Source organism: Chlorocebus sabaeus, chromosome 21 (assembly GCF_047675955.1).
Source record: "Chlorocebus sabaeus isolate Y175 chromosome 21, mChlSab1.0.hap1, whole genome shotgun sequence".
Classification (NCBI taxonomy): domain Eukaryota; kingdom Metazoa; phylum Chordata; class Mammalia; order Primates; family Cercopithecidae; genus Chlorocebus; species Chlorocebus sabaeus.
Window position 1 is genome coordinate 54,618,680 of NC_132924.1, and position 25,853 is coordinate 54,644,532.

General features: G+C 39.3%; 1 protein-coding gene across 2 annotated transcripts in view; it reads left to right on the forward strand.

Annotated features, from left to right (window-relative positions):
• COL28A1 (collagen type XXVIII alpha 1 chain) overlaps positions 1-20,817 on the forward strand; it is a 184,727-nt gene extending 163,910 nt beyond the window's left edge. Inside the window, exons 33-36 of one of the 2 annotated variants that reach the window (XM_073009113.1) lie at positions 414-571; positions 16,969-17,107; positions 18,680-18,856; positions 20,404-20,817. In XM_073009113.1, coding sequence (XP_072865214.1) covers positions 414-571; positions 16,969-17,107; positions 18,680-18,852 — 470 coding nt within the window. In that variant the 3' untranslated portion in view covers positions 18,853-18,856; positions 20,404-20,817. Of the gene's footprint in view, positions 1-413; positions 572-16,968; positions 17,108-18,679 lie in introns of both variants that reach the window. The other variant, XM_073009112.1, reaches the window with a different exon arrangement.
• Positions 20,818-25,853: the final 5,036 nt, after the last annotated feature.

Genomic DNA, 25,853 nt, shown 5'->3' on the forward strand with positions numbered 1-25,853 from the left:
TTGGAGAGCTTTATCATTCTATCTGGAGTTAGTAATTTGTTACAGCCTGTAAGGAGTATTTTCAACTGGCTGGCCATTTGCTATCCTTAAAACCAGAGGTAGTTGCCAATTCAACTTACTATGGGTGAGGCTAGCTCTTGACAAGGAGTGATTCATGGTGAACAGAGACACTTTGGATGAACATACATTAAAGTGATTCTTTTGCCTCTTTGTGTCATATATATTAAATCAAGTTATTTTAGATGACCTCTTACACAGGATGTAAAAATGCTTTTATAAGTTAGTTAACTTAGCAGTTGATTTCAAGTAATGGGAAATTACATATTTTAAGGAGAGTGCAGATCTTTTTAAATGAGTTTTAAGTATTGTTTCATTGCTTCTACTATCTCTCTTTTCTACTTCTTTTTTAAAAGATACCCTGAAGCAAAAATTGTTTCAAAAAATTTGTGAGGATTTTGATTCCTATCTCGTTCAAATCTTTGGTTCATCATCACTTCCACCTGGATTTGGGATGTCAGCGGAAGAACTCAGTGAACCTACTCCAGAGCCTCAAAAAGAAATTTCTGAGTCAGTAAGTAACTGTCTCACTTACTCTGTGAGCTTAAAATGGTGTATTCTCTCTGTTTGATATCAAAGATCATTCTGCCCTGCATTGTCAAGAATCAATTGAGGCATGTGTATTTTTAGGTCCTTGGCTCTAAGTGTTAGTGTCTTGACTTTAGATTTCTAGTTCTGAAATAGCATTAGGTTTTATAGGGTATTTTAAAAAACTTATATATTTTATACATATTTAGTAAATGTTGCAGATAACATTTTTATATTAGACTCCTATCACCATCAAAGTAACCACGTATGCTAGAACAGATTAACACGACACTCTGAATTCACCTACTTGCCATGCTGTGCAGTGCCTTTCATACCAGGCCACAACTCTCCCTCTTCGTCTGTGCATCTGCTTCCCACTTTGTACCCTCTCATGTTTTTTCTAAATATGCATATGCCCAACTGGCCACTCTCCCACACTCCAAGCCATGCGTTTGCTCATTTGGCTTCCACCTCCTGTGCTCTGAGTGAGGACTATGAGGGAGGCTATATATGCATATGGTGCAAAGTAGATGCTCTGTTTCAGAGCTCCTCAATCACATAGCATGTGAAGAACCACCTCCTGAATCAATTGAGACAAACGTGACTGTCCTCATAGCAAGCTTCTGGGAACTGACTTCAGCCAATCAGATTATGGGCAAAGATTAGTTTTTTTAAGGAGAAAATGGGGGAGCCTTTTGTAGTTACCGATGAGTGCTATAGTCTCTTCTCCACCAAACTGCAACTTGGGCAAGTCTAGACCAATTTCTATTACCCCCATAGATATCCTCTGGCAAGCAGGCACACAGCAGTCATGGCCCTGTTCTGTAAGCTCAGTGAAGTCCTTGCACTGCCCTTTTCTGAAGCCTTCATGTACATGAAAGAGTGATCATGAGCCTGTGCAACAGTGTTCTAACATCAGGATTCAGCTAACAGTCTACTTAGACTAAGGCCCTAAGGAACATTCAGATCAGTAGTTGGACTCAGGGCCATTCAGGAATCAGGCCTGCGATACCATTCCTAAGGGCACAGACTATAGAACTTACTAGATTCTCATATCCTGTTCACAAAAGGGCAGAAAGGCCTCTAACATATTTCTATTTGATTAAATAGTAACCAACTGCAAAATGGGTAATTCCAGTCAGGGCAACAGATTCTACTAAATTGCAGATTGAAATTAACACAAACATTTATACTCCATGGTCTATACCAGGGGTCAGCAAACTCTGTAAAGGGCCATATACTGAATAGTTTTGGATTTTCAGGTCATTTAATTTCTGTTCCAATTACTCAGCTCTGCCTTTGAAGTAGAAACACAGTCATAGATAGTACTTAAATGAATGAGTGTGGCTGGGTTCTGATGAAATTTATTCACAAGAAAAGATAGTGACTCAGATTTGGCCCACAGTGTTGCCAACCGTGATCTATATTGTGCATTTTAAAGTAAATTCCAGACAATAATGGACACAGTCTATCTCCTCCTGAGCATGGACCGCTACCGGGGCCTCTCCTGTTTGTGTGACTTACCACTTTGTCCCTCTCTAGTCAATTGACATCCCTTTCTAAAGTCTTCCTAAACAAGAGCAAGCTCAGGTTTCATCCATGAATTGATGCTTAAACCGAGCCCTCCTTATAATCACTGAATCACATTTTTTGCTATATTAATACCAGTGAATTCCAATAGCATGTATTGATTATTAACTGCTGTGATAGATGGTATGACTCTTAAGACATGGCTCCTGCCTGAGAGAAGCTCACACTCTTTCAGGGAGATAGGTAAGTACAAGATGCATTACAAATTTTAGCAAAGCTATGAAGGAAGCACAGAGATGATGCAATTAATTTCAGGAAAGAGAAATGGGAAAGTGTCTTAGTCTGTTGGGGCTGCCATAACAAAAATACCATAGACTGAGTGGCTTAAACAACAAACATTTGTTTTTCACACTTCTGGAGGTTGGGAAGTCTAAAATCTGGTGTTTGATGAGGGCTTGCTTTCTGGCTTGTAAACAGCCACTTTCTTGTTATGTCTTCACATGGCCGAGAGACAGCTCATCTCTCATATCACTTCTTATAAGGGCATTGATCCCATACATAAAGCCTCCACCCTAATCACCTGCCAAAGGCCCCACCTTCAAATACCATCACATTGGGGATTCAGGTTTCAATGTATGATTTTTGGAGGGACACAAACATTTAGTTCATAACATGAGGCATCACAGAGGAGGTGACATTCATTGAGTCAAGTTTTAAGAATAGGAGTTTTTCAAGAGAAGAGCAGGGGGAAGGGTATTCCTAGCAAAAACAAAAACAAAACAACAACAACTAGAAAAACTGTAGGCAAAGGGAGACTTTAAAGTGCCATGGCATTTCAAGAAAGTTGAACAAGTTCAGTCTAATTGTAGCCTAGGGTGTGGGTGGTAGAGTGATCAGAGTTAAAACTGGACAGGTAATTTAAGGACGGATTATAAATGTCTTAATGTATTAAGACAAGGAGCTTGAACTTCATCTATAGGCCAGGCAGACAGAGACAGCAGAGGAGTTTTAAAAGCAAGAGTCATATACTCATATTTGGTTCACAGAAAGAATAACCCTGATTGCTGTGTGAAACATACCTAGGAGGAGGTGAGGAGACTGGAGGCTGAGATACAAGGCGTGATAGTGCAGGGAAACGATAATGAAGCCCTGAAAGAAGGCAGGGGCAGTGGGAATAAAAAGGAGGCACAGATTGAAAAGCCATTTCTAGGGTAGAATTAACAGGATATAGTGATTGAAAGGATTGGAAGTTAGGGAGAGGGAGGGATTTGGGTAGGACTATCGGGTTTCTACCATGGAGATGAGATAGATTGAAACACTATATACTGAGGTGGAGAATATAAAAGGCAGGGTGGTTTTTGTTTTGTTTTTTTAAGGAAAATAGTGAGTTTAGTTTGCATTATGTAAAGTGGAGGTGCCTGAGGGACATCCAAGGCAGTTATGATACATAATGAGGAAAAGTAAGAACGGATGCCTCTGTATCAAGTCCCAGGAAGCTTGATGGCCTTGAGAGACAAATGACATTAACAGATTAGGACAGATGAAGCTTTCTAGTAGCTGGGGAGGGGAGGAAATAAGAAAAAATACAACCAAAATACTCTGGATTTATAACACCAAGAGCCACATGAAGGGAAGCTGAACATCAGCTAGGTCTCTCTAGGGGAACTTTGACCCAGATAGCGGGATCTTGCAGTGAACTTGACCTTCTCGGATCCCACCTCTTGTCTCTAGGCTTTCTCATTCTGGCTCTTTTTAAAGAAGCACCAATGCAAAACTGAATTTTTAAACAACTGTTTCCTTATAGGTATTTAGTTTGAACAAACATGTGCATTTATGTTCACATTTAAATCTTTGACATAGAGTCATGCATTGTTTAGTGACAGGGACACTTTCTGAGAAATGTTTCGTGAGGCAATTTTGTTTTTGTGTGAACATCATAGAGTGTACTCACACAAATCTAGATAGTATAGCGTGCTACACACCTGGGCTAGATAGTATAACCTATTGCTTGTAGGTTAGAAACCTGCACAGCATGTTACTGTACTAACTACTGTAGGTAATTGTAACACAATGGTAAGTATTTGTATATCTGAGCATATCTAACCATAGAAAAGGGTAAAAATACAGTATTATAATCCGATGGGACCACTGTTGTGTATGCGGTGTGGTTGACCAAAACGTCATTATGCAGCACTTGACTGTACACACATGCACACGCACATAGTATACACATACACATATACAAAAACATATGCCTCTGTGCATGCACACCCACCTTTATCTAATAAGTATAATTACAGTATCCAAACATCTAAAATTAAGTGAATCTGTTACAACCTTTCTATTCTCCGATCATTCCTGAGTCTACCCTAGGCGATACTGCAAAGCTAGTAAACAATCATGTCAGAAGTACCATTTCCCTTTTGTTGTCTCTTCCTTTTCACTGTTGTCACTTCTGTCACTCCCTTAAGACACCTAACTCTGTCTTTCCTTCCTCCTCTTCTTTCTACCAAAATACGTTCTTAGGGAAAAATAAAATTAACATTCTCTCACTGTGATCGTGAAAAACATTCAAATTCTTCATAAAACCCTGCATAACAACTAATTATTAGTTTCACTACAAAAGGTTGCTGTATAAGTATTATTTATTGCTTATAATAGACTTGTTACCCTCAGAATATAACTTGCACCTGTGTTATGGAGGAGGAAAAAACAAAAAATAATAAACATATTGCTAACTGATCTAGAAGAAATATTCCAGACCGAGAAGTCAGGAAACCTGGCTTGTGGTCTCAGTGCTGAAGCTAAGAACTATTCTCTTGACTCCAAAGCCTATATTTTTTCTATTTTATTATTTCTGAAATTGGGATGCATCTATTTAATGTGTGTGGTCTTTTTTCAAAACTATTTTAAAATGTATAGTACATCTCATGATGAATGACATCTTAGAAATTAAATCTGATAGCTGCCTGACATTAGGGGAATCACCTATTTTCCTGAGGTCTCAGTTCTATCATCTGTAAAATAAAAGCTTGTTACTAGAATATTCTTCCTGTTCTAAAAGTATATGATTACAGCTGTCAAAAATATTTACTGGGTCAAGCCAGAATGCAGGCTATTTTACTGCATTTTAATGTATGAGAGGTTTAAACAGAACAAAATCTTGCATTCCATCCTTTATGAAAGCCACAGTTAATCCAGAGAGGTGCAGCCCAAACTCAAGGTGTTCCTAAAGGCCCCCAGGAACTTTAAAATGCAGATAAATCACCTTCAGATTAAGTATTTGAGTGCAGAGAGACCTGACAAGGAAGTGAGTTTGATTCTTGGGGAGAATCAACCAAGAAGGACTCCTGAGAAGCCAGACAATTTGAAGATGCTGGCTGTGGAGCCCACTAGCAGTAGAATCCCCAGAGCCAAATTGGAGAAATTTTGACCCACACTTCTGGGAAGATGCTAAGTCTTAACACAAACACTAATGCAGATGATCATTAGCATTCATCCAGAGCAGACATGCATTCAGATTTGAAGACTTTGTAATATATGCAAAATTCTGGGCAATAAATTACGAGGAAAATGTTTGGAAATCAGAAAGCAAAAGACTTTTTGCATGTGGCACCTGGTCAGCAATCCTCCTTAGGATTTCCTCCCCTTAAAGATCAGCTCAAAGGCTGAAAGAGAATGGTGGTAACACGTCTGCTTCTCCAGCTACACGGAGCAGCCCTGGACTCCAGGTTCGGCTCTCAGGTGCCCCTAGACTCCTCATTTGTGCCTTTGACTATGGTGTCCCTGCTTGGAGCTGGAGCCAGCCTTCTTTTCTAAGGCAGGCCAGTGTGGCTGGAGTAGAAATGTGCAGAGCTTACAGGCAAGCTTGTGTTTTTAGATTTAAGATGTATTAAAAAGAATAGAAATACAACAAACATTTGGCTGCATTCTCACCACCCAGAAGTAACCAATGTTTCCATTTGTTCATTCACTCTTGCTTCAGATAAAGTCCTAGCTTTTTCCCTCCAGAGCTCTTTTTCCTCATCTCTCCAGAGGCAATCACTATCATGAATTGGGTGTGTATTCTGCCAGTCGTTTGTGTTGGTTAAACCCAACTTTTAGAGTTGGAAGGCAGGTTAGGGCCTAATCTTTTTTATTTGAAAAATGGTGACATTGAAGTCTAGAGGAATTAAATAATGCAAATTTATCTCTTTCTCTTTCACTCTTTGCATATCCTTATTAAGTTCAACCTAAAGATGAGTATAACAGAAAGATTAACCCATTGTGAATTTATTCAGTGGATACTTTTTGCCTATTTTATGCTATGGAGATAGAAAAAAAAAGAGATAGAGAAAGAAGAAAAGAAAGAAAAAAGATATGGCATAATTTCTCTTATCAGGAAAGTGGTATTTCTTTAGAAAACAAATTATACAAGATAGTGGAGGGGAGGAAAACTTTTTTTTCCCTCTCCCCATCTTAGGGTTATTAGCTAGGGTCTTGTAAATTAGACTGACAAAAGACAGATTAACAATAGGAAAACACCCAGAAGTTATTAACATGCAGCATATACACATAGGAGCATGGAGATGAGTAGCTCAAAGGGGTGGTTAGCACTTGGTCTTATATAGCATCTTAATGAAAGAACAATAGAGCTTAGAGGAGTGACAAGACAATGGGAAAGGACTTTCTACAGCAGCAGATGGTGGGAAGGTAAACATATGGGTGAACTAATGGAAGATAAGGATTAGTGGATAGTTTGTTATGTGGAGTCCTCTGGTGTATCTCTGGGCTAACTAAGGGTCTGGACTCCTCTTGAGTCATTAACCCTGATTTTCCGAGGAGGGATGCCTTTACGAATGTATGTCCTGCATTGAGACAAATGAGCTTGTATCTGATTCTCAATTGCCTTCAGTTCAAAATAATCAATGTGCCACAGGAGCCTATTTTGGGAGGCATATTCTGTTACTCTTCAATAGGATAGGACTAAAGGTTAAATTACACACAATCAGCGTCAAGTATAGAAGAGTCAGAAGGTACTGTGCATCATCTAGAAGGGGAGAATCAGTACTGAGTGGGTTATTGGAGAAGGTTTTGCTCATGGAGACCAACTTTTCCTAGGCTGTGGTGGAAGGGTTGATATTGAGAGCCTGTGGCAGAATAGAAAGGAAGAAGGAATGAAAGATCCTGACCAGATATTCTGGGAGTAGTGGAAGGCAAGGTTACAAAAATGTGGAGGAGGCTGGGCGTGGTGGCTCACATCTGTAATATCAGCTACTTGGGAGGCTGAGGCATGAGAACTGCTTGAACCTGGGAGGTGGAGGTTGCAGTGAGCCAAGATCGTGCTGGGCAACAGAACAAGACTCTGTCTTCAAAATAATAATAATAATAATAATGATAATAATAAAATAAATGTTATAGAGTCATGGTGAAATATAGTATCATATTATAGTATATTATGTCATAATATAATATATTTTTTAAAATAGCATAGAGCATAGAAAACCAAACACACAGTATTTTTTTGTAAAAAAAAAAAAAATGCACATGCACATAGAAAAAAGACTGGGGAAAAATGTACCTGAATACCAGCAATGACTATCTTTAGGAGGTAGAATTACTTCTGATTTCTATTTTCTTTTTTGGATATCCACATTTTCTAAAATTCCCTTCAATTAACACGCTTGCTTTTGTGGTAAGCAAATTATAAAAATTGTAAGCCATAATAATTATGCATTTGTTGAAATAATCTGACATCTCACTGAGCCAGAAAATTAATGAAATTATTTTCACTTACTAAAGTTAATTTTGCTTGTCTTGGAATCTGTGGTATAATGTTAACAGATGTCAAAATTTCCAAATGATTATGTGATTGAGAATGAAAACACACATTCCTAAGCTTAGAAGAGGTAAAATATAGCTTTTGAGGACTCCAGACTTGAACAAGGTAAATATTTAAAGGTTGAGTTAATTCCTTAAAGAAAACTGTTCTGCTTAGCCCGCCTCTTCAATGGAACAGTCTCACCTTCTAGACCGTATATCTGAAGTGTAGACTAATGTCAGTTGACTTTTATGTTTGATAAACTCCTCAAACTCTTATTTCTTGCTTAAAATTAAATACATCCAAGCAAAAAACAACAGGCTTTTTTTTTTCCTGAAGATTTGTCACTAGCTTACCAATAACTTTTGGAAAGTTTCTTAATCATTTATAGTTTTGTATTCCCTCCAGCAGAAAATAAGGGACTCAGTGCTGGGCTCAAGGAGGCCAAGGTGGAAGGATCATTTGAAGTCAGGAGTTTGAGACCAGCCTGGGCAACACAGTGAGACTCTATCTCTATGAAAAATAAAAAAGAAAATAAGGGACCAAGAAAGTTTTCCTCTAGCTTTAAACTCTCTAATATAATGATTATTTTAAAAAGTTCACATTCAAATTGCTGTATGTGCATACAGGATCATTCCGAAAGAAAGAGGAACCTCAAGTAATTTCCGGTTTTGTCTCCACTTGTACCAAAAGTTGTGTTCAGGGGACAGTGAAAAGTTCCTATTGTATTTGAATTGTGTGCCCTTTATATAGGGCTAACAACCAATCCAAATGGAAATCTTTGCTCTGTGTCACCTGATAGTAAATCACTGTAAAAAAATACACATACATGAGTAAGGGTACTCATTAGTTTTTCCCTCTTGTGTGTGTATGTGTGCATGCGCACACACAAAAAATCAAAAGCAGTAGAATAGCTTAGCTGGCAGAGGGCAGCTAATGATGACAGCATGCCAGGATCCCTGAGTAAAAAAGCATAAAAAACTATATTGGTCACAGATTTGACTATTTAAATAAATAAAAAAGCAAACAAACAAATAAACAAGAGAAACCGTTGCAAGGATAAATAACCAAGTGTCAGGACTCAGGTGAATGACTGATTCAATTGCATAGAGCTGGAATCCAAGGAAAAATTTGAAAATGAAAAAAGACTATAATTATTCCCATAAAAGATTTGTCTAGCTCCTGGTAATTGTCAAGAATAACTGACATGAATTTTATTATTATACTTTAAGTTCTGGGATACATGTGCAGAATGTGCAGGTTGGTTACATAGGTATACACGTACCATGATGGTTTGCTGCACCCATCAACCCGTCATCTACATTAGGTATTTCTCCTAATGCAATCCCTCCCCTAGATCCCCACCCCCCAACAGGCCCCGGTGTGTGATGTTTCCCTCCCTGTGTCCATGTGTTTTTATTGTTCAACTCCCACTAATGAGTGAGAACATGTGGAGTTTGGTTTTCTGTTCCTGTGTTTGCTAAGAATGATGGTTTCTAGCATCATCCATGTCCCTGAAAGGACATGAACTCATCCTTTTTTTTTTTTTTTTTAATTGTACTTTAAGTTCTAGGGTACATGTGCACAACGTGCAGGTTTGTTACATATGTATACATGTGCCATGTCCGTGTGCTGCACTCATTAACTCATCATTTACATTAGGTATATCTCCTAATGCTATCCCTCCCCACTTCCCCCTCCCCACAATAGGACCTGGTGTGTGATGTTCCCCTTCCTGTGTCCAAGTGATCTCATTGTTCAATTCCCACCTATGAGTAAGAACATCTGGTATTTGGTTTTCTGTTCTTGTGATAGTTTGCTGAGAATTATGGTTTCCAGCTGCATCCATGTCCCTACAAAGGACATGCACTCATCCTTTTTTATGGCTGCATAGTGTTCCATGGTGTATATGTGCCACATTTTCTTAATCCAGTCAGTCACTGATGGACATTTGGGTTGATTCCAAGTCTTTGCTATTGTGAATAGTGCCGCAATAAACATATGTATGCATGTGTCTTTATAGCAGCATGACTTATAATCCTTTGGGTATATACCCAGTAATGGGATGGCTGGGTCAAATGGTATTTCTAGTTCTAGATCCTTGAGGAATCGCCACACTGTTTTCCACAATAGTTGAACTAGTTTACAGTCCCACCAACACTGTAAAAGTGTTCCTATTTCTCCGCATCCACTCCAGTACCTGTTGTTTCCTGATTTTTTAATGATTGCCATTCTAACTGGTGTGAGATGGCATCTCATTGTGGTTTTCATTTGCATTTCTCTGATGGCCAGTGATGATGAGCATTTTTTCATGTGTCTGTTGGCTGTATAAATGTCTTCTTTTGAGAAGTGTCTGTTCATATCCTTTGCTCACTTTTTGATGGGGTTGTTTGTTTTTTTCTTGTAAATTTGTTTGAGTTCTTTATAGGTTCTGGATATTAGCCCTTTGTCAGATGATTAGATTGCAAAAATTTTCTCCCATTCTGTAGGTTGCCTGTTCACTCTGATGGTAGTTTCTTTTGCTGTGCAGAAGCTCTTTAGTTTAATTAGATCCCATTTGTCAATTTTGGCTTTTGTTGCCATTGCTTTTGGTGTTTTAGACATGAAGTCCTTGCCCATGCCTATGTCCTGAATAGTATTGCCTAGGTTTTCTTCTAGGGTTTTTATGGTATTAGGTCTAACATTTAAGTCTCTAATCCATCTTGAATTAATATTCGTATAAGGAGTAAGGAAAGGATCCAGTTTCAGCTTTCTACTTATGGCTAGCCAATTTTCCCAGCACCATTTATTAAATAGGGAATCCTTTCTCCATTTCTTGTTTTTGTCAGGTTTGTCAAAGATCTGATGGCTGTAGATGTGTGGTATTATTTCTGAGGGCTCTGTTCTGTTCTATTGGTCTATATCTCTGCTTTGGTACCAGTACCATGCTGTTTTGGTTACTGTAGCCTTGTAGTATAGTTTGAAGTCAGGTAGCGTGATGCCTCCAGCTTTGTTCTTTTGGCTTAGGATTGTCTTGGCAATGCAGGCTCTTTTTTGGTTCCATATGAACTTTAAAGCAGTTTTTTCGAATTCTGTGAAGAAAGTCATTGGTAGCTCAATGGAGATGGCATTGAATCTATAAATTACCTTGAGCAGTGTGGCCATTTTCACAATATTGATTCTTCCTATCCATGAGCATGGTATGTTCTTCCATTCGTTTGTGTCCTCTTTTATTTCACCAAGCAGTGGTTTGTAGTTCTCCTTGAAGAGGTCCTTTACATCCCTTGTAAGTTGGATTCCTAGGTATTTTATTCTCTTTGAAGCTATTGTGAATGGGAGTTCATTCATGATTTGGCTCTCTGTTTGTCTGTTACTGGTGTATAAGAATGCTTGTGATTTTTGCACATTGGTTTTATATCCTGAGACTTTGCTGAAGTTGCTTATCGGCTTAAGGAGATTTTGGGCTGATACAATGGGGCTTTCTAAATATGCAATCATGTCATCTGCAAACAGGGACAATTTGACTTCTTCTTTTCCTAACTGAATACTCTTTATTTCTTTCTCTTGCCTGATTGCCCTAGCCAGAACTTCCAACCCTATGTTGAATAGGAGTGGTGAGAGAGGGCATCCCTGTCTTATGCCAGTTTTCAAAGGGAATGCTTTCAGTTTTTGTCCATTCAGTATGATATTGGCTGTGGGTTTGTCATACATAGATCTTATTATTTTGAGATACGTTCCATCAGTACCGAATTTATTGAGAGTTTTTAGCATGAAGGGCTGTTGAATTTTGTCAAAGGCCTTTTCTGCATCTATGGAGATAATCATGTGTTTTTTGTCTTTGGTTCTGTTTATATGCTGGATTACGTTTATTGATTTGCATGTGTTGAACCAACCTTGCATCCCAGGGATGAAGCCCACTTGATCATGGTGGATAAGCTTTTTGATGTGCTGCTGGATTCGGTTTGCCAGTATTTTATTGAGGATTTTTGCATCAATGTTCATCAGGGATATTGGTCTAAAATTCTCTTTTTTTGTTATATCTCTGCCAGGCTTTGGTATCAGGATGATGTTGGCCTCATAAAATGAGTTAGGGAGGATTCCCTCTTTTTCTATTGATTGGAATAGTTTCAGAAGGAGTGGTACGAACTCCTCGTTGTACCTCTGGTGGAATTCGGCGGTGAATCTGTCTGGTCCTGGACTTTTTTTGGTTGGTAGGCTATTAATTATTGCCTCAATTTCAGAGCCTGCTATTGGTCTATTCAGGGATTCGACTTCTTCCTGGTTTAGTCTTGGGAGAGTGTAAGTGTTCAGGAAATTATCTATTTCTTCTAGGTTTTCTAGTTTATTTGCATAGAGGTGTTTATAGTATTCTCTGATGGTAGTTTGTATTTCTGTGGGGTTGGTGGTGATATCCCCTTTATTATTTTTTATTGCATCTATTTGATTCTTTTCTCTTTTCTTCTTTATTAGTCTTGCTAGCAGTCTATCAATTTTGTTGATCTTTTTCAAAAAACCAGCTCCTGGATTCACTGATTTTTTGAAGGGTGTTTTGTGTGTCTATCTCCTTCAGTTCTGCTCTGATCTTAGTTATTTCTTGCCTTCTGCTAGCTTTTGAATGTGTTTGCTCTTGCTTCTCTAGTTCTTTTAATTGTGATATTAGGGTGTCAATTTTAGATCTTTCCTGCTTTCTCTTGTGGGCCTTTAGTGCTATAAATTTCCCTGTACACACTGCTTTAAATATGTCCCAGAGATTCTGGTATGCCATATCTTTGTTCTCATTGGTTTCAAAGAATGTCTTTATTTCTGCCTTCATTTTGTTATGTACCCAGTAGTCATTCAGGAGCAGGTTGTTCAGTTTCCATGTAGTTGAGCGGTTTTGATTGAGTTTCTTAGTCCTGAGTTCTAGTTTGATTGCACTGTGGTCTGAGAGACAGTTTGTTATAATTTCTGTTCTTTTACATTTGCTGAGGAGTGCTTTACTTCCAACTATGTGGTCAATTTTGGAATAAGTGCGATGTGGTGCTGAGAAGAATGTATATTCTGTTGATCTGGGGTGGAGAGTTCTGTAGATGTCTATTAGGTCCGCTTGGTGCAGAGTCGTGTTCAATTCCTGGATATCCTTGTTAACTTTCTGTCTCGTTGATCTGTCTAATGTTGACAGTGGAGTGTTAAAGTCTCCCATTATTACTGTGTGGGAGTCTAAGTCTCTTTGTATGTCTCTAAGGACTTGCTTTATGAATCTGGGTGCTCCTGTATTGGGTGCATATATATTTAGGATAGTTAGCTCTTCCTGATGAATTGATCCCTTTACCATTATGTACTGGCCTTCTTTGTCTCTTTTGGTCTTTGATGGTTTACAGTCTGTTTTATCAGAGACTAGTATTGCAACCCCTGCTTTTTTTTTGTTTTCCATTTGCTTGGTAGATCTTCCTCCATCCTTTTATTTTGAGCCTATGTGTGTCTCTGCATGTGGGATGGGTCTCCTGAATACAGCAAACTGATGGGTCTTGACTCTATCCAATTTGTCAGTCTGTGTCTTTTAATTAGATCATTTAGTCCATTTACATTTAAGGTTAATATTGTTATGTGTGAACTTGATCCTGTCATGATATTAACTGGTTATTTTGCTCGCTAGTTAATGCAGTTTCTTCCTAGCATCGATGGACTTTACATTTTGACATGTTTTTGCAACGGCTGGTACCTGTTGTTCCTTTCCATGTTTAGTGCTTCCTTCAGGATCTCTTGTAGGGCAGGCCTGGTGGTGACAAAATCTCTAAGCATTTGCTTGTCTGTAAAGGATTTTATTTCTCCTTCACTTATGAAACGTAGTTTGACTGGATATGAAATTCTGGGTCAAAAATTCTTTTCTTTAAGAATGTTGAATATTGGCCCCCACTCTCTTCTGGCTTGTAGAGTTTCTGCCAAGAGATCTGCTGTTAGTCTGATGAGCTTCCCTTTGTGTGTAGCCTGACCTTTCTCTCTGGTTGCCCTTAACATTTTTTCCTTCATTTCAACTTTGGTGAATCTGACAATGGTGTGTCTTGGAGTTGCTCTTCTCGAGGAGTATCTTTGTGGCGTTCTCTGTATTTCCTGTATTTGAATGTTGGCCTGCCTTACTAGGTTGGGGAAGTTCTCCTGGATGATATCCTGCAGAGTGTTTTCTAACTTGGTTCCATTTTCCCTGTCACTTTCAGGCACACCAATCAGACATAGATTTAGTCTTTTCACATAATCCCATATTTTTTGGAGGCTTTGTTCATTTCTTTTTACTCTTTTTTCTCTACACTTCTCTTCTCGCTTCATTTCATTCATTTGATCTTCAATCGCTGATACTCTTTCTTCCAGTTGATCGAGTCAGTTACTGAAGCTTCTGCATTTGTCACGTAGTTCTTGTGTCATGGTTTTCATCTCTATCAGTTCTTTTAAGGTCTTCTCTGCCTTGATTATTCTAGTTATCCATTCATCCACTCTTTTTTCAAGGTTTTTAGTTTCTTTGCGCTAGTTATGTAGTTCCTCCTTTACCTCTGAGAAGTTGATCGACTGAAGCTTTCTTCTCTCAACTCATCAAAGTCATTCTCTGTCCAGCTTTGTTCCATTGCTGGCGATGAGCTGCATTCCTTTGGAGGGGGAGATGCGCTCTGATTTTTTGAATTTACAGCTTTTCTGCACTGCTTTTTCCCCATCTTTGTGGTTTTATCTGCCTTTGGTCTTTGATGATGGTTACGTACTGATAGGGTTTTGGTGTGGGTGTCTTTCTGTTTGTTAGTTTTCCTTCTAACAGTCAGGACCCTTAGCTGTAGGTCTGTTGGAGTTTGCTTGAAGTCCACCCCAGACCCTGTTTGCCTGGGTATCAGCAGCAGAGGCTGCAGAAGATAGAATGTTGCTGAATGGCGAGTGCTGCTGTCTGATTCTTGCTCTGGAAGCTTCGTCTCAGGGGTGTACCCCACCGTGTGAGGTGTGAGGTGTCAGTCTGCCCCTAGTGGGGGATGTCTCCCAGTTAGGCTACTCAGGGGTCAGGGACCCACTTGAGCAGGCAGTCTGTCCGTTCTCAGATCTCAACCTCCATGCTGGGAGATCCACTGCTCTCTTCAGAGCTGTCAGACAGGGGCATTTACCTCTGCCGAGGTTTCTGATGCTTTTTGTTTAGCTATGCCCTGTCCCCAGAGGAGGAGTCTACAGAGTCAGGCCGGCCTCCTTGAGTTGTGGTGGTCTCCACCCAATTCGAGCTTCCCAGCAGCTTTGTTTACCTACTTAAGCCTCAGCAATGGTGGGCGCCCCTCCCCCAGCCTCACTGCCACCTTGCAGTTAGATCTCAGACTGCTGTGCTAGCAATGAGGGAGGCTCCATGAGTGTGGGACCTCTGGGCCAGGTGTGGGATATAATCTCCTGGTGTGCCGTTTGCTAAGACCCTTGGTAAAGCGCAGTATTAGTGTGGGAGTTACCCAATTTTCCAGGTGTTGTGTGTCTCAATTTCCTTCGGCTAGGAAAAGGAATTCCCTTCCCCTTTGTGCTTCCCAGGTGAGGCGATGCCTCGCCCTGCTTCAGCTCTCGCTGGTCGGGCTGCACCCACGGACCAGCACCAGTTGTCCAACATGCCCCAGTGAGATGAACCCAGTACCTCAGTTGAAAATGGAGAAATCACCTGTCTTCTGTGTCACTCACGCTGGGAGCTGGAGGCTGGAGCTGTTCCTATTTGGCCATCTTGGGTGCGCCCTCCGACTCATTCTTTTTAATGGCTGCATAGTATTCCATGGTGTATATGTGCCACATTTTCTTTATTCAGTCTATCATTGATGAGCATTTGGGTTGGTTCCAAGCCTTTGCTATTGTGAATAGTGCAATACACATACTTGTGCATGTGTCTTTATACTAGAACTTAAACAAATTTACAAGAATAAAACAACCCCGTCAAAAAGTCGGTGAAGGATATGAACAGACACTTCTCAAGAGAAGACATTTATGCAGTCAACAAACATACGAAAAAAAGCTCATCATCGCTGGTCATTAGAGAAATGTAAATCAAAACCACAATGAGATACCATCTAATGCCAGTTAGAATGGCGATCATTAAAAAAAATGGCATCAAAAAAAAAAAAAGTCAGGACATATTAGATGCCGGAGCGGATGCGGAGAAATAGGAACACTTTTACACAGTTGGTGGGAGTGTAAATTAATTCAACCATTGTGGAAGACAGTGTGGCGATTCCTCAAGGATCTCGAACCAGAAATACCATTTGACCCAGCGATCCCATTACTGGGTATATACCCAAAGGATTACAAATCATTCTAGTATAAAGACATGATTTTTTAAAAAAAGTAAGACACCTTTCTTTCTTGTTTCATTATATATCATGAATTTGGATGAAATTTCAAAGTTTTAGTCCAGAAAATTTGCTTTTGAAACAAAAACGCTTTGTTCTTTAGATACCAAACATTTCTTAGAGCATCTTAGATGTTAAGCATTCTACAACATTTGGCCTTAGCTGGGGTGTAATAATAGAAAGAGCAGGCAGAGGTGTCTGCAGCTGAGATTTTGGTAAGCAATCAAAAAGTGATGACTGTTGCTTTTATTTCAGCTGTATTATTGTTTTCTGCTACCCTAATTCCCAATCTCAAAATTGATTGAGTTCATGGTAAATATTTTGGAATATATTGTTAAGCTGTCTAGTGTTAGGAAATGGAGAAAGGCCATAAAAATATTAAAGAAATTAGTGTTATTTTCTCATAGCAGTGGCTAAGAATGAAATGAACTCCTCTCAACTTCACATCTTTCACACTTGCTTTGGATGTCCCAGCACCCAAAAATCTGTGCCTGGAGGTGGGCTGTGTGTGTGTGTGTGTACACACAAATACACCCACACCAAGTGGTGGGAAGATCTACAACTTGGGGATTCGGGATGCATGACACAGAGGAGGGGCATTATTTCCTGAGTTTTATTTGAAATTGTTAATATCAGAGAGCTAGGGAAACACAACATGGCTGAACTTGTCCTTATATGTTCCCAAAAGCAAACTAGTATTTTTTTTTACTTGATATTATTAGAAACACAAAATGTGAATTTTTTTGTGTGTAGTTGAGTGTCACCAGAGACCAGGATGAAAATGATAAGGCTCCAGAGCCAACCTGGGCTGATGATCTGCCTGCCACTACCTCATCTGAGGCCACCACCGCCACCAGGCCACTGCTCAGGACCCCTGTGGGTGGGGCAGAGGGTAGGTAAACCAGAACTCCAAGTCCCCTTTTGATTCTACAGTCTCGTGCACAGATTTGGTGCACAAAGGTAAGAGAGATCTGCCAACCTGCTACTGTATCTACAATATGAGGAAGGCACAGGGTTACCCAGAGAGAAAATGTTATGATTCTAAATAACCAGGACAAAATATAGTTTTCACTGGACTATATGTAGAATTTGAAAACTGTCTGGTTGTGGAGTAAATTTGGTCTATAAAGAATTTCAAAGTTCTTATAGTATTTATTATTTTAATTTGAATGCTTTTAGAGGGGATTATGTTCTCCTATTTGCCGTAGTCCATACTGCTCCCTATTGTCTTACATGTGCCCTTCACACATGTAGACATTTGAATTTTTGACCCTTTTATTGCACAGGAAAGAGAAACAAGCTAAAATCTAGATTCTGATTCATTAACATATTTTCTATAGAGTTCACATCTATAGAAAATGTATTATTATGTACATATTTTCTGCAGAATATGAGAGACAGTTTTTGTGCTCAAAAGTTTAGATTAGCTTTAAAATGAATTAAACAATATACATTATTTGGTTTTGTTTTTAAGGGCAGAGGTAGTAGAAATAAATGACTCTTTTTCCATTTGGTCTAGGGAGTCTGCATAGTAGAGGTAGATTTAGAGGTAAGTTTTAGAAAATAAATGAATCAAGACATACCCCAAATCTGGGAAAATGTTTAAGGAAGATAGAGAGAGTACTGGTTTAGCTATTGCAAAATAACGCTTCTGACATATAAATCCCGGAGAGCAATTATCTATTTGGGGTTTTTTTGTTTGTTTTTTGGCTTCTCCTACCTTGGAATCACTTCCTCAAGTAGGAAATACTAATCAAGGCACTCCAGAGTACCACACAATAAAAAGGAATTTAGCAAAAGAGGAGTTCCATAATTAAAGGAACCTTATCAGGACAATGTGGCTTTATTGTTACGGCTATCCTGTGCTTTCTTATAGTAGGTGTATTTCTATGATAAGACAATATGACATTAGAAGGTCATAGCATGTTTTTAGTGTCCTGCAAGAGCTGTTCTTTTTAAAAAATAATTGTAATATAAAGACAGTCCTTTATTTTACCTTTTTTTTTTTTTGTAACTGAAAGAGTTTTCCTTTCGTAGTGGGCAATTCGTGTGATCATAGTGGTCTTTCTGTGAACAGAGTGGGAGGAAATGTGTACAGAAAGTGGAAATGTTATTCCATATTTTCATTTGATTGTAAATCAAATCCAATGTAAATGAAAGAAGTCCTGTCTTTCTAATCCCCACAAAAGTATTAGCCAATGAAGTCTCACATAGGCCTTCAGAGAAATAAGCATTTTTAATGTGGTTTCATGAGGATCAAAAACCTTCATGTTTTCAAAAGAATTAATATCTAGTAGCAGAGTTTCAGGTGGTGAGGGAAATATTTTGGGCTTAGAACCATATTTTCTTGGTTGGTTCATTAGTGTGCATGAAGAAGAAAGTTTATATAACTTTATAAGGTTTTTATTTTTCATGTCTTCAGTATAAGAAAAATCCATAACACATTTTCCTTTTCTCACTCTAGATCCTAGATGTTTGGAAGCCTTGAAGCCTGGAAACTGTGGTGAATATGTGGTTCGATGGTATTATGACAAACAGGTCAACTCTTGTGCCCGATTTTGGTTCAGTGGCTGTAATGGCTCAGGAAATAGATTCAACAGTGAAAAGGAATGTCAAGAAACCTGCATTCAAGGATAAGCAAGTAAATTGGCCTGTCTCTATCAAAAGCCTAGAACTCTCTAATTTCCACATATTCACCCAATACAAATACAGCGCTATATTTGAGTGTATACTGAGTATTTACACCTTATAAATGTAATTGAAATCTCACTACAGCCCTAGGATGTAGGTATCATTAACCACTTATATAGGTAAGGAAGCTGAGTCTCTGAGAAGTTTAGTAACTTGTCAACTGACACCCAACTAAAAAGTGTCAGAGCTGAGGATTTAGACTTAGAGCTGTGTAACTTCAATACACAGACTCTATCTACTTCACAACCTGCAATGTGATTCGGATTCCTTTAATTCCTGTTGTATGTACTATGTCAGCTCAAGCCCCTACCCCTGCCCCTGCCCATACCTCCACCCACTCCCTCCCCAACCTCCTTATGTCCCTGACAGTAGCAAGACGTACGTGATAGGAAGGACTTTGGTGTGGGAATTAGAAATGATGTGAATGTTCATGCAGGAGTGCTGGGATAGGAATAGGGATGGTGAAGGTAGTTAGATGTTTGCCTCATTTGCCCTGAAAGTGGTAACAGGAAGAAACCAATCCGAATTAAAATTACTTAAATGTATCACAAACTGTCACTTTGTATTCCTCCAACATGTTTGGTAACAAAGTATTTAATGTATGTTAAAACAATATACCCTTTTATACCCTTCCATTAAGATATGTCAATGGGCCCTTCCATTTTATGGAGTGGAATTGGAAGGCTCTTGACAGCCAGGAACCACTTGAAGTTGCCATCCACTCTTGAACAGCATGTATTAAACAGTATTAAAGATAGGACTCACACTGAAAAGTGAGCCACCAAATTGAAACGCAAGTAATGGAGAGTAACGGAGAATTGACTCTGTCATTTTATAATACTTTTGCAAGATCCTGTCTGGGAAGAGCATTAGTTCTGATCTGAGTTCAGACTGCACTTGCATATTTCTTTTTTTTTTTTCCCCAGACTGAGTCTTGCACTGTCACCCAGGCTGGAGTGCAGTGGCGCAATCTCGGGTCACTGCAACCTCCCCGTCCTGGGTTCAAGTGATTCTCCTGCCTCAACCTTCTGGGTGGCTGGGATTATAGGCACGCACCATCATGCCCAGCTTGACCTCGGGATCCACCCGCCTCGGCCTCCCAAAGTGCTGAGATTACAGGCTTGAGCCACCCCGCCCAGCCGCATATTTCATTTTACAAAACTCTTTCTAGGCTGGGCACTGTGGCTCACGCCTGTAATCCCAGCACTTTGGGAGGCTGAGGCGGGCGGATCACCTGAGGTCAGGAGTTTGAGAACAGCCTGGCCAACATGGTAAAACCCCATCTCTACTAAGAATACAAAAATTAGCTGGGCCTGGTGGTGCGTGCCTGTAATCTCAGCTACCCAGGAGGCTGAAGCAGGAGAATCGCTTGAACCTGGGAGGCAGAGGTTGCAGAGAGCCAAGATCCCACCACTGCATTCCAGCCTGGGTGACAGAGCGAGACTGTCTCAAAACAAAAACAAAAACAAAAACAAAAATACTTTCTCATTCTATCAGGTCTACCCTCATTCAATTCAACAGTGCAAAAAGGAACACTCAAGGAGATGGAAGAATAGCCATATTAGCAGAAATAATGATATATATAATTTTTTTATTTAATTAAAATTGTGTTATGTAATATTTGATACTACAAAAGAAGATAATGTATCATGCTTGTCATTTTAAAAACACAATAAGATGAACACCAGTGAACACATCACCTAGAGAATGAAGCAGACATCACAAATTCTACCGAAGCTTCCCGTGTGGCCCTCTGCCATCCCAGTCCTCTGTTCCGTGCCAGGGATATCCCATTTTGAACTTCGTGTTTACCACGTCAATGTGCTGTTGACTTTTATAGGTAATTTTACATGTAAAATTCTATATATCTCTATGTGTCACTAAACAATAAATATTTAGCCTTGCTTATTTTAGAGTTTTACAGAAATGGTGTCAATGGTGTCATACACTAGTCTTCCGCAACTTACCATCTTCATTCAATATTATAACTAATCCATATATTTTATGATACATAAATGTACTCCTAAATAATTTCTTATTTAGCTTTTTTGAGCTTTTGAAAACTTGCATCATAATATGCAATTCTCTACAACTCACTAGATTATTACATTATAATTCATAGATGTTCATTTACTTCCACGGTTGTATATTTATGTGAATATACCACAATATGCCTCACCTGTGATCAGTTAAGTTCTTCTATTTCATTTTCCTCAGTATTCTGCCACTGTTGCCGTGAATGTTCTTATTCATGTCTCTGAGTACACATACACCGGTGTTTTTCTGGAGTATATTCCCCAAAAGAAGGATTTCTGGGTTGCAGAGTATGTAAGTGTTCAAAACTAGTGTATCATACCCATTTGTTTCCTGAAGTGTCTGAGCCAATTTATTATAAATTCCCAGCAGTTGCCTATAAAAGTTCTCATTGCTTGATATTCTTATCAGCACTTAGTATTATCAGATTTCTTGATTTTGCTAGTATAGGTGTAAAATGGTATCTTATTTTATTTTATATTTGTTTTTGAGATGGAGTGTTGCTCTGTTGCCCAGTGTTACAGTGATACAATTTCAGCTCACTGCAACCTAAACCTCCTGGACTCAGGTGATCCTCTCACCTCAGCCTCCTGAGTAGCTAGACTACAGCTGCCTGCCACCATGCCAAGCTAACTTTTATATTTTTAGTAGAGGTGGGGTTTTGCCTTGTTGTCCAGGCTGGTCTCGAACTCCTGGCCTCAAGTGATCCATGAGCCTCAGCCTCCCAAAGTGTTTGGATTATATGTGTGAGTCACTGTGTCTGGCCAGTATATTATTTTTATTTGCCTTTCTCTGGTGACACCTTACCATGTTTATTTACCTTCTGTGCTGCTGCTTCTGCAAAATACCTGTTTATAATTAGGAAAGATTTTCTTTATTGGATTGTTTGTCTTTTCCTTATTGAGTTCTTGGAATTCCTATATATGTGAAATCTAAATCTATGCTAATTATTTGTGTTGCTAATATCTTCATAGTGTGTCTTTTTACTTTTTTCTTGTTTTAAAAAACTCAATTTTAATGCAGTCCAATTTACCCATCTTTCATTTTGTGGCTGGAACTTTTGTTCCTTCTTTACGCCACTTAGCCTGTGAGCCTCTCAGCCATCCTTCTCAGGTGAGAAACTTCCCTAGGACAAAAATGACTCTGAGTGCTGGCTCCACCTCACTAGATAATCATCTTCATGCCAGGTAACTTCTTAGGAGCCTGTTAGCTCTTTGGTGTCAGAGGCATCCAAACCAGAGTGACTCCACCTTGAATAAAGGCTGCGTAAAGCCAAACCTGCTGGGTAACATTCCCAGGAAGTTAGGTACTCTTGGTCACAAGATATTTATGGTTAAGGGAATAAGTTAATGGTGCTAACTAATTGAGTAAGACTCAGAAGTTATGGAAGTATCCCAATATTTTAAGAACAAAAAGCATTCTTAGTTTTAGAGTTTCACTTTAGAAATAACAATATACTCATAGATTCTTGCTGAAATCAATAGTTGCAGAAGAGAATAACAATACTAATAGCCTGTCACAAGCTGATCACAAGCCTTTATAATAAAGCACATTGTTTTTAGCTCTAATACCCTATATAAGCAAGTATTAGGTTTAGGTAGGGGCGTTCCTCCTCTTGCTTTTTGAGGACACCCTACTCTGTAATAAGAGTAGTCTCTAATAAACTATCTTAATTTCACTATACTTTGATACTTGCCCTGAATTATTTACTACATGCAATCCATGAACCAGCTCTTGTGGTCTGGGTTGACACCCCTTTTCCAGTAACACTGGTGATTTCTAGGTGCTTAAAAAAAAAATTTTTTTTTTTGGCAGTTGCCATGGCTCATGCCTGTAATTGCAGCACTTTGGGAGACTAAGGTGGGCAGATCGCTTGAGCCCAGAAGTTTCAGTCCAGCCTGGGCAACATGGGAAAGCTCCATCTCTACAAAAAAATTTAAAAATTAGCCAGACATCATGATGGGTGCTGGTAGTCCCAGCTACTTGGGAGGCTGAGGTGGGAGGATCACTTAAGTTCAGGAGGTCAAGGTTGCAGTCAGAGTGACACCAAGAACCCATCTCAAAACAAATTTTTTTTCCCTTTATCTTCTTTAGTTGTCCTTAGCATGAAAATGGGTATGAGTTATAGAAATAGCCTTTACCATATTTTTTGTTGTAGGATGGAGAGCTATGGGTATTTTCTCATTTCCTGGATGCCCACAGTGCATTAAAACATAGGTATTGGTCACCATATTGTTGTTGGAAAGTAGAAGAACCCTTTAGAGTATCTAGGCTGCTATTTTGACAGGAGAAAAAGTACTTACATTTCTTGTTCAAGCTTTTCACAACTTTGCCCACATAGAAAACTGATATGGAAGCATGTTGTAAATGTTGACTTGGGTGTTTGTCCCTTTGTCTGCAATGTCCTTCTCCTCCTTCCCTGAATGACCACATCTTAATACTGCAAGGACAACCTGAACACCTCTTCCTTTGTGGTACCCTCTCGTCTCTACCAATTGAGTGGCAACCAAAATGAGTGGCTGAAGCACGGGTCTCAATGATCGAGGTTTATTAAGCCAGCTTTAGGGCAAATCCAGGGAAAACACCCGTTTGAAGGAGGTTTCAGAAAGTTTAGTATTTATACATTTCTGCAAAGTGGGGAAGGCATGTAGGAAGAGGGGCAGCTAGCCGGTAAGACAAATAGTTATTTTCCCATGTGTCTTTCATTAGTGCCCAGATCTACATTTTACACAAGACAAGTTGAAAGTCTGAAGAGAAAAAGAGAGTGAAGCAAGAGCCAATTATGTAGATATCTCTGGGCAAGTGGAGAAAAGATTGATCTCTTGTCTTTGTCGTGCACCTGGGAAGATAAACTTGTAATCAATATTATCAGCGTGGAATTGAACAGACTTCAGTTTAGGAACTAGACTTGGATTGTAGACCTATAGTTACAATTGGCATGTCCTTGCTTGTGGGAGGCCAGGAAAGAATTTATCTATGAATGATCTGTAGGGGCCAGTGCTTTCTGGATGTCTTATGCCTTTTACCTTTCCGTGGGGATCTGGCTGATGTACAATGTTAGTAACAGCTATTCATTTGGAAGAAGAGTAGTGCAATGACTCAGCCCCAGGCTTAACCTTTTCTTTTGCATAAGAATTTGAGGAGGTCCCGAGACTTTTTTCCTTTCCCTTACAAGGTTCACTCACTCCCAACACTGAGGACCCAAAGCCCTTGGCTTATGCCTCCATTCTGCACACTGATGTCAGGCTGAGCTACTTTGCTCTTAGTTGAGGCACATCTGCATTCATTTCCTTTCGCTGCTATAACATATCACTACAGATTTGATGGCTTAAACAACAACAGTGTGTTATGTTATAATTTTGTAGGTCAGAAGTCTGATGAAGGTCTCACCGGGCTAAAATCAAGGTGTCCGTAGGACTGTGTTTCTCCTGGAGGATCTGAGGGAGAATTCATTTCCTTGTCTTTCCCAACATCTAAAGGCCACCCACATTCCTTGGCTCATAGTTCCTCTATTTTTAAAGCCAGCAACAGCAGGTTGGGTCCTTCACATTCTGCCATCCTTCTGGTTTTCTGAGTAGAGTTGGGAAAGATTTTCTGCTTTTAAGGACTCATGTGATTAGATTAGGCCCACCTGAATAATCTAGAATAATCTTGCTACCTCAAAGTCCTTCAGTTTAGTTACATCTACAAAGTCCCTTTTGCCACGTAAGATAGCATATATACAGGAGAGTTTAGGGAGCAGACATCTTTGGGGCCATTATTCTATCTACCACAGCAGCTGTGTCCTCTGCCTGCTCTCTGAGTTACTTACGAGCGAAGACATGCCTTGTTTATCTTTGTATCCCTAGTTCCTTACATTTAAGAAGAATTCAATAAATCAAAAAATTGAACTCATTTAATGAAAGTCATTACAGAACTAATTCATTTAAAGTCACACCAGACTGTAAAAATTAGGAATCCTTAAAGCCTGTTTTAATCAAGTTAAGAAAATATGGGCTCTTAGAATTACCAAGAAATCTTAGAGTCTTCCAATCCTATGTCCCCTCTGTTCCTATTGTGACCTTTAGACAAACATCCCAAGCAACTGGGCATTCTTGGGGTTTCAGGAAGGTTATTGTCTCTTCCAAGGGCAGCTCATTCTTAGAGAACACTGACTCCCACTGCTGTAATTGGAACTGGATGTCTTCTGTGGCTTCTGGCCTCCTACTCTGACCTTGTGAAGCCAATCATAATAATTGTGTTAGTATTTTAAGACAGTCAGTATATCCTCTCATTCTGGCCGCTGCTGCAGCTTCTCCTGTTTCCATGGCTCTTTTACTATCCTATCCTCTAATTCTGAGCATGCCCTCTGGCTTGTATGGATGTTCTTGGTGACTAAAGTGGGGGAGAAGAACAAACCACCATGTTCCTTGTTCTAATTCTTATATTCTTATGGATTCCACCTCGGATGGCTGCCACATCAATAAAAGACAAAATGTCCCTCTAGTTTGGCAGCAGAACAAAACTGAGAAATTGCATAGTCAGCATTCTAAATTAACAAGTAAACTGGGACTTGTGGATTGCATAGACAGCAAAGACTTTCTCTGTTTTTCTCTGAAATTGACTAGAGGCTTAAATTTTATTTTCACCACCCTTCAGATTTGCCCTTAAACTTCACACTCAGTTTCTTGACATTATTTGTCAATGCTAATGGAATGCTCCAGCTATTTCCTTCTCGGCATATCAGTTGGTATTATGTTAAATGTATCATTTGGATACTTTTCTTCTGTACATCTTAATGAGGAGTGCTATGGTTTGCCAGTATCTGCAACTTGGGATTTTTCTCAAACTGATTCCATTAAGAATAAATCACTGCTCAGACTTGCCTTCAGCTGTTTTTTGTTTGTTTGTTTGTTTGTTTAAAAAAAAACCAA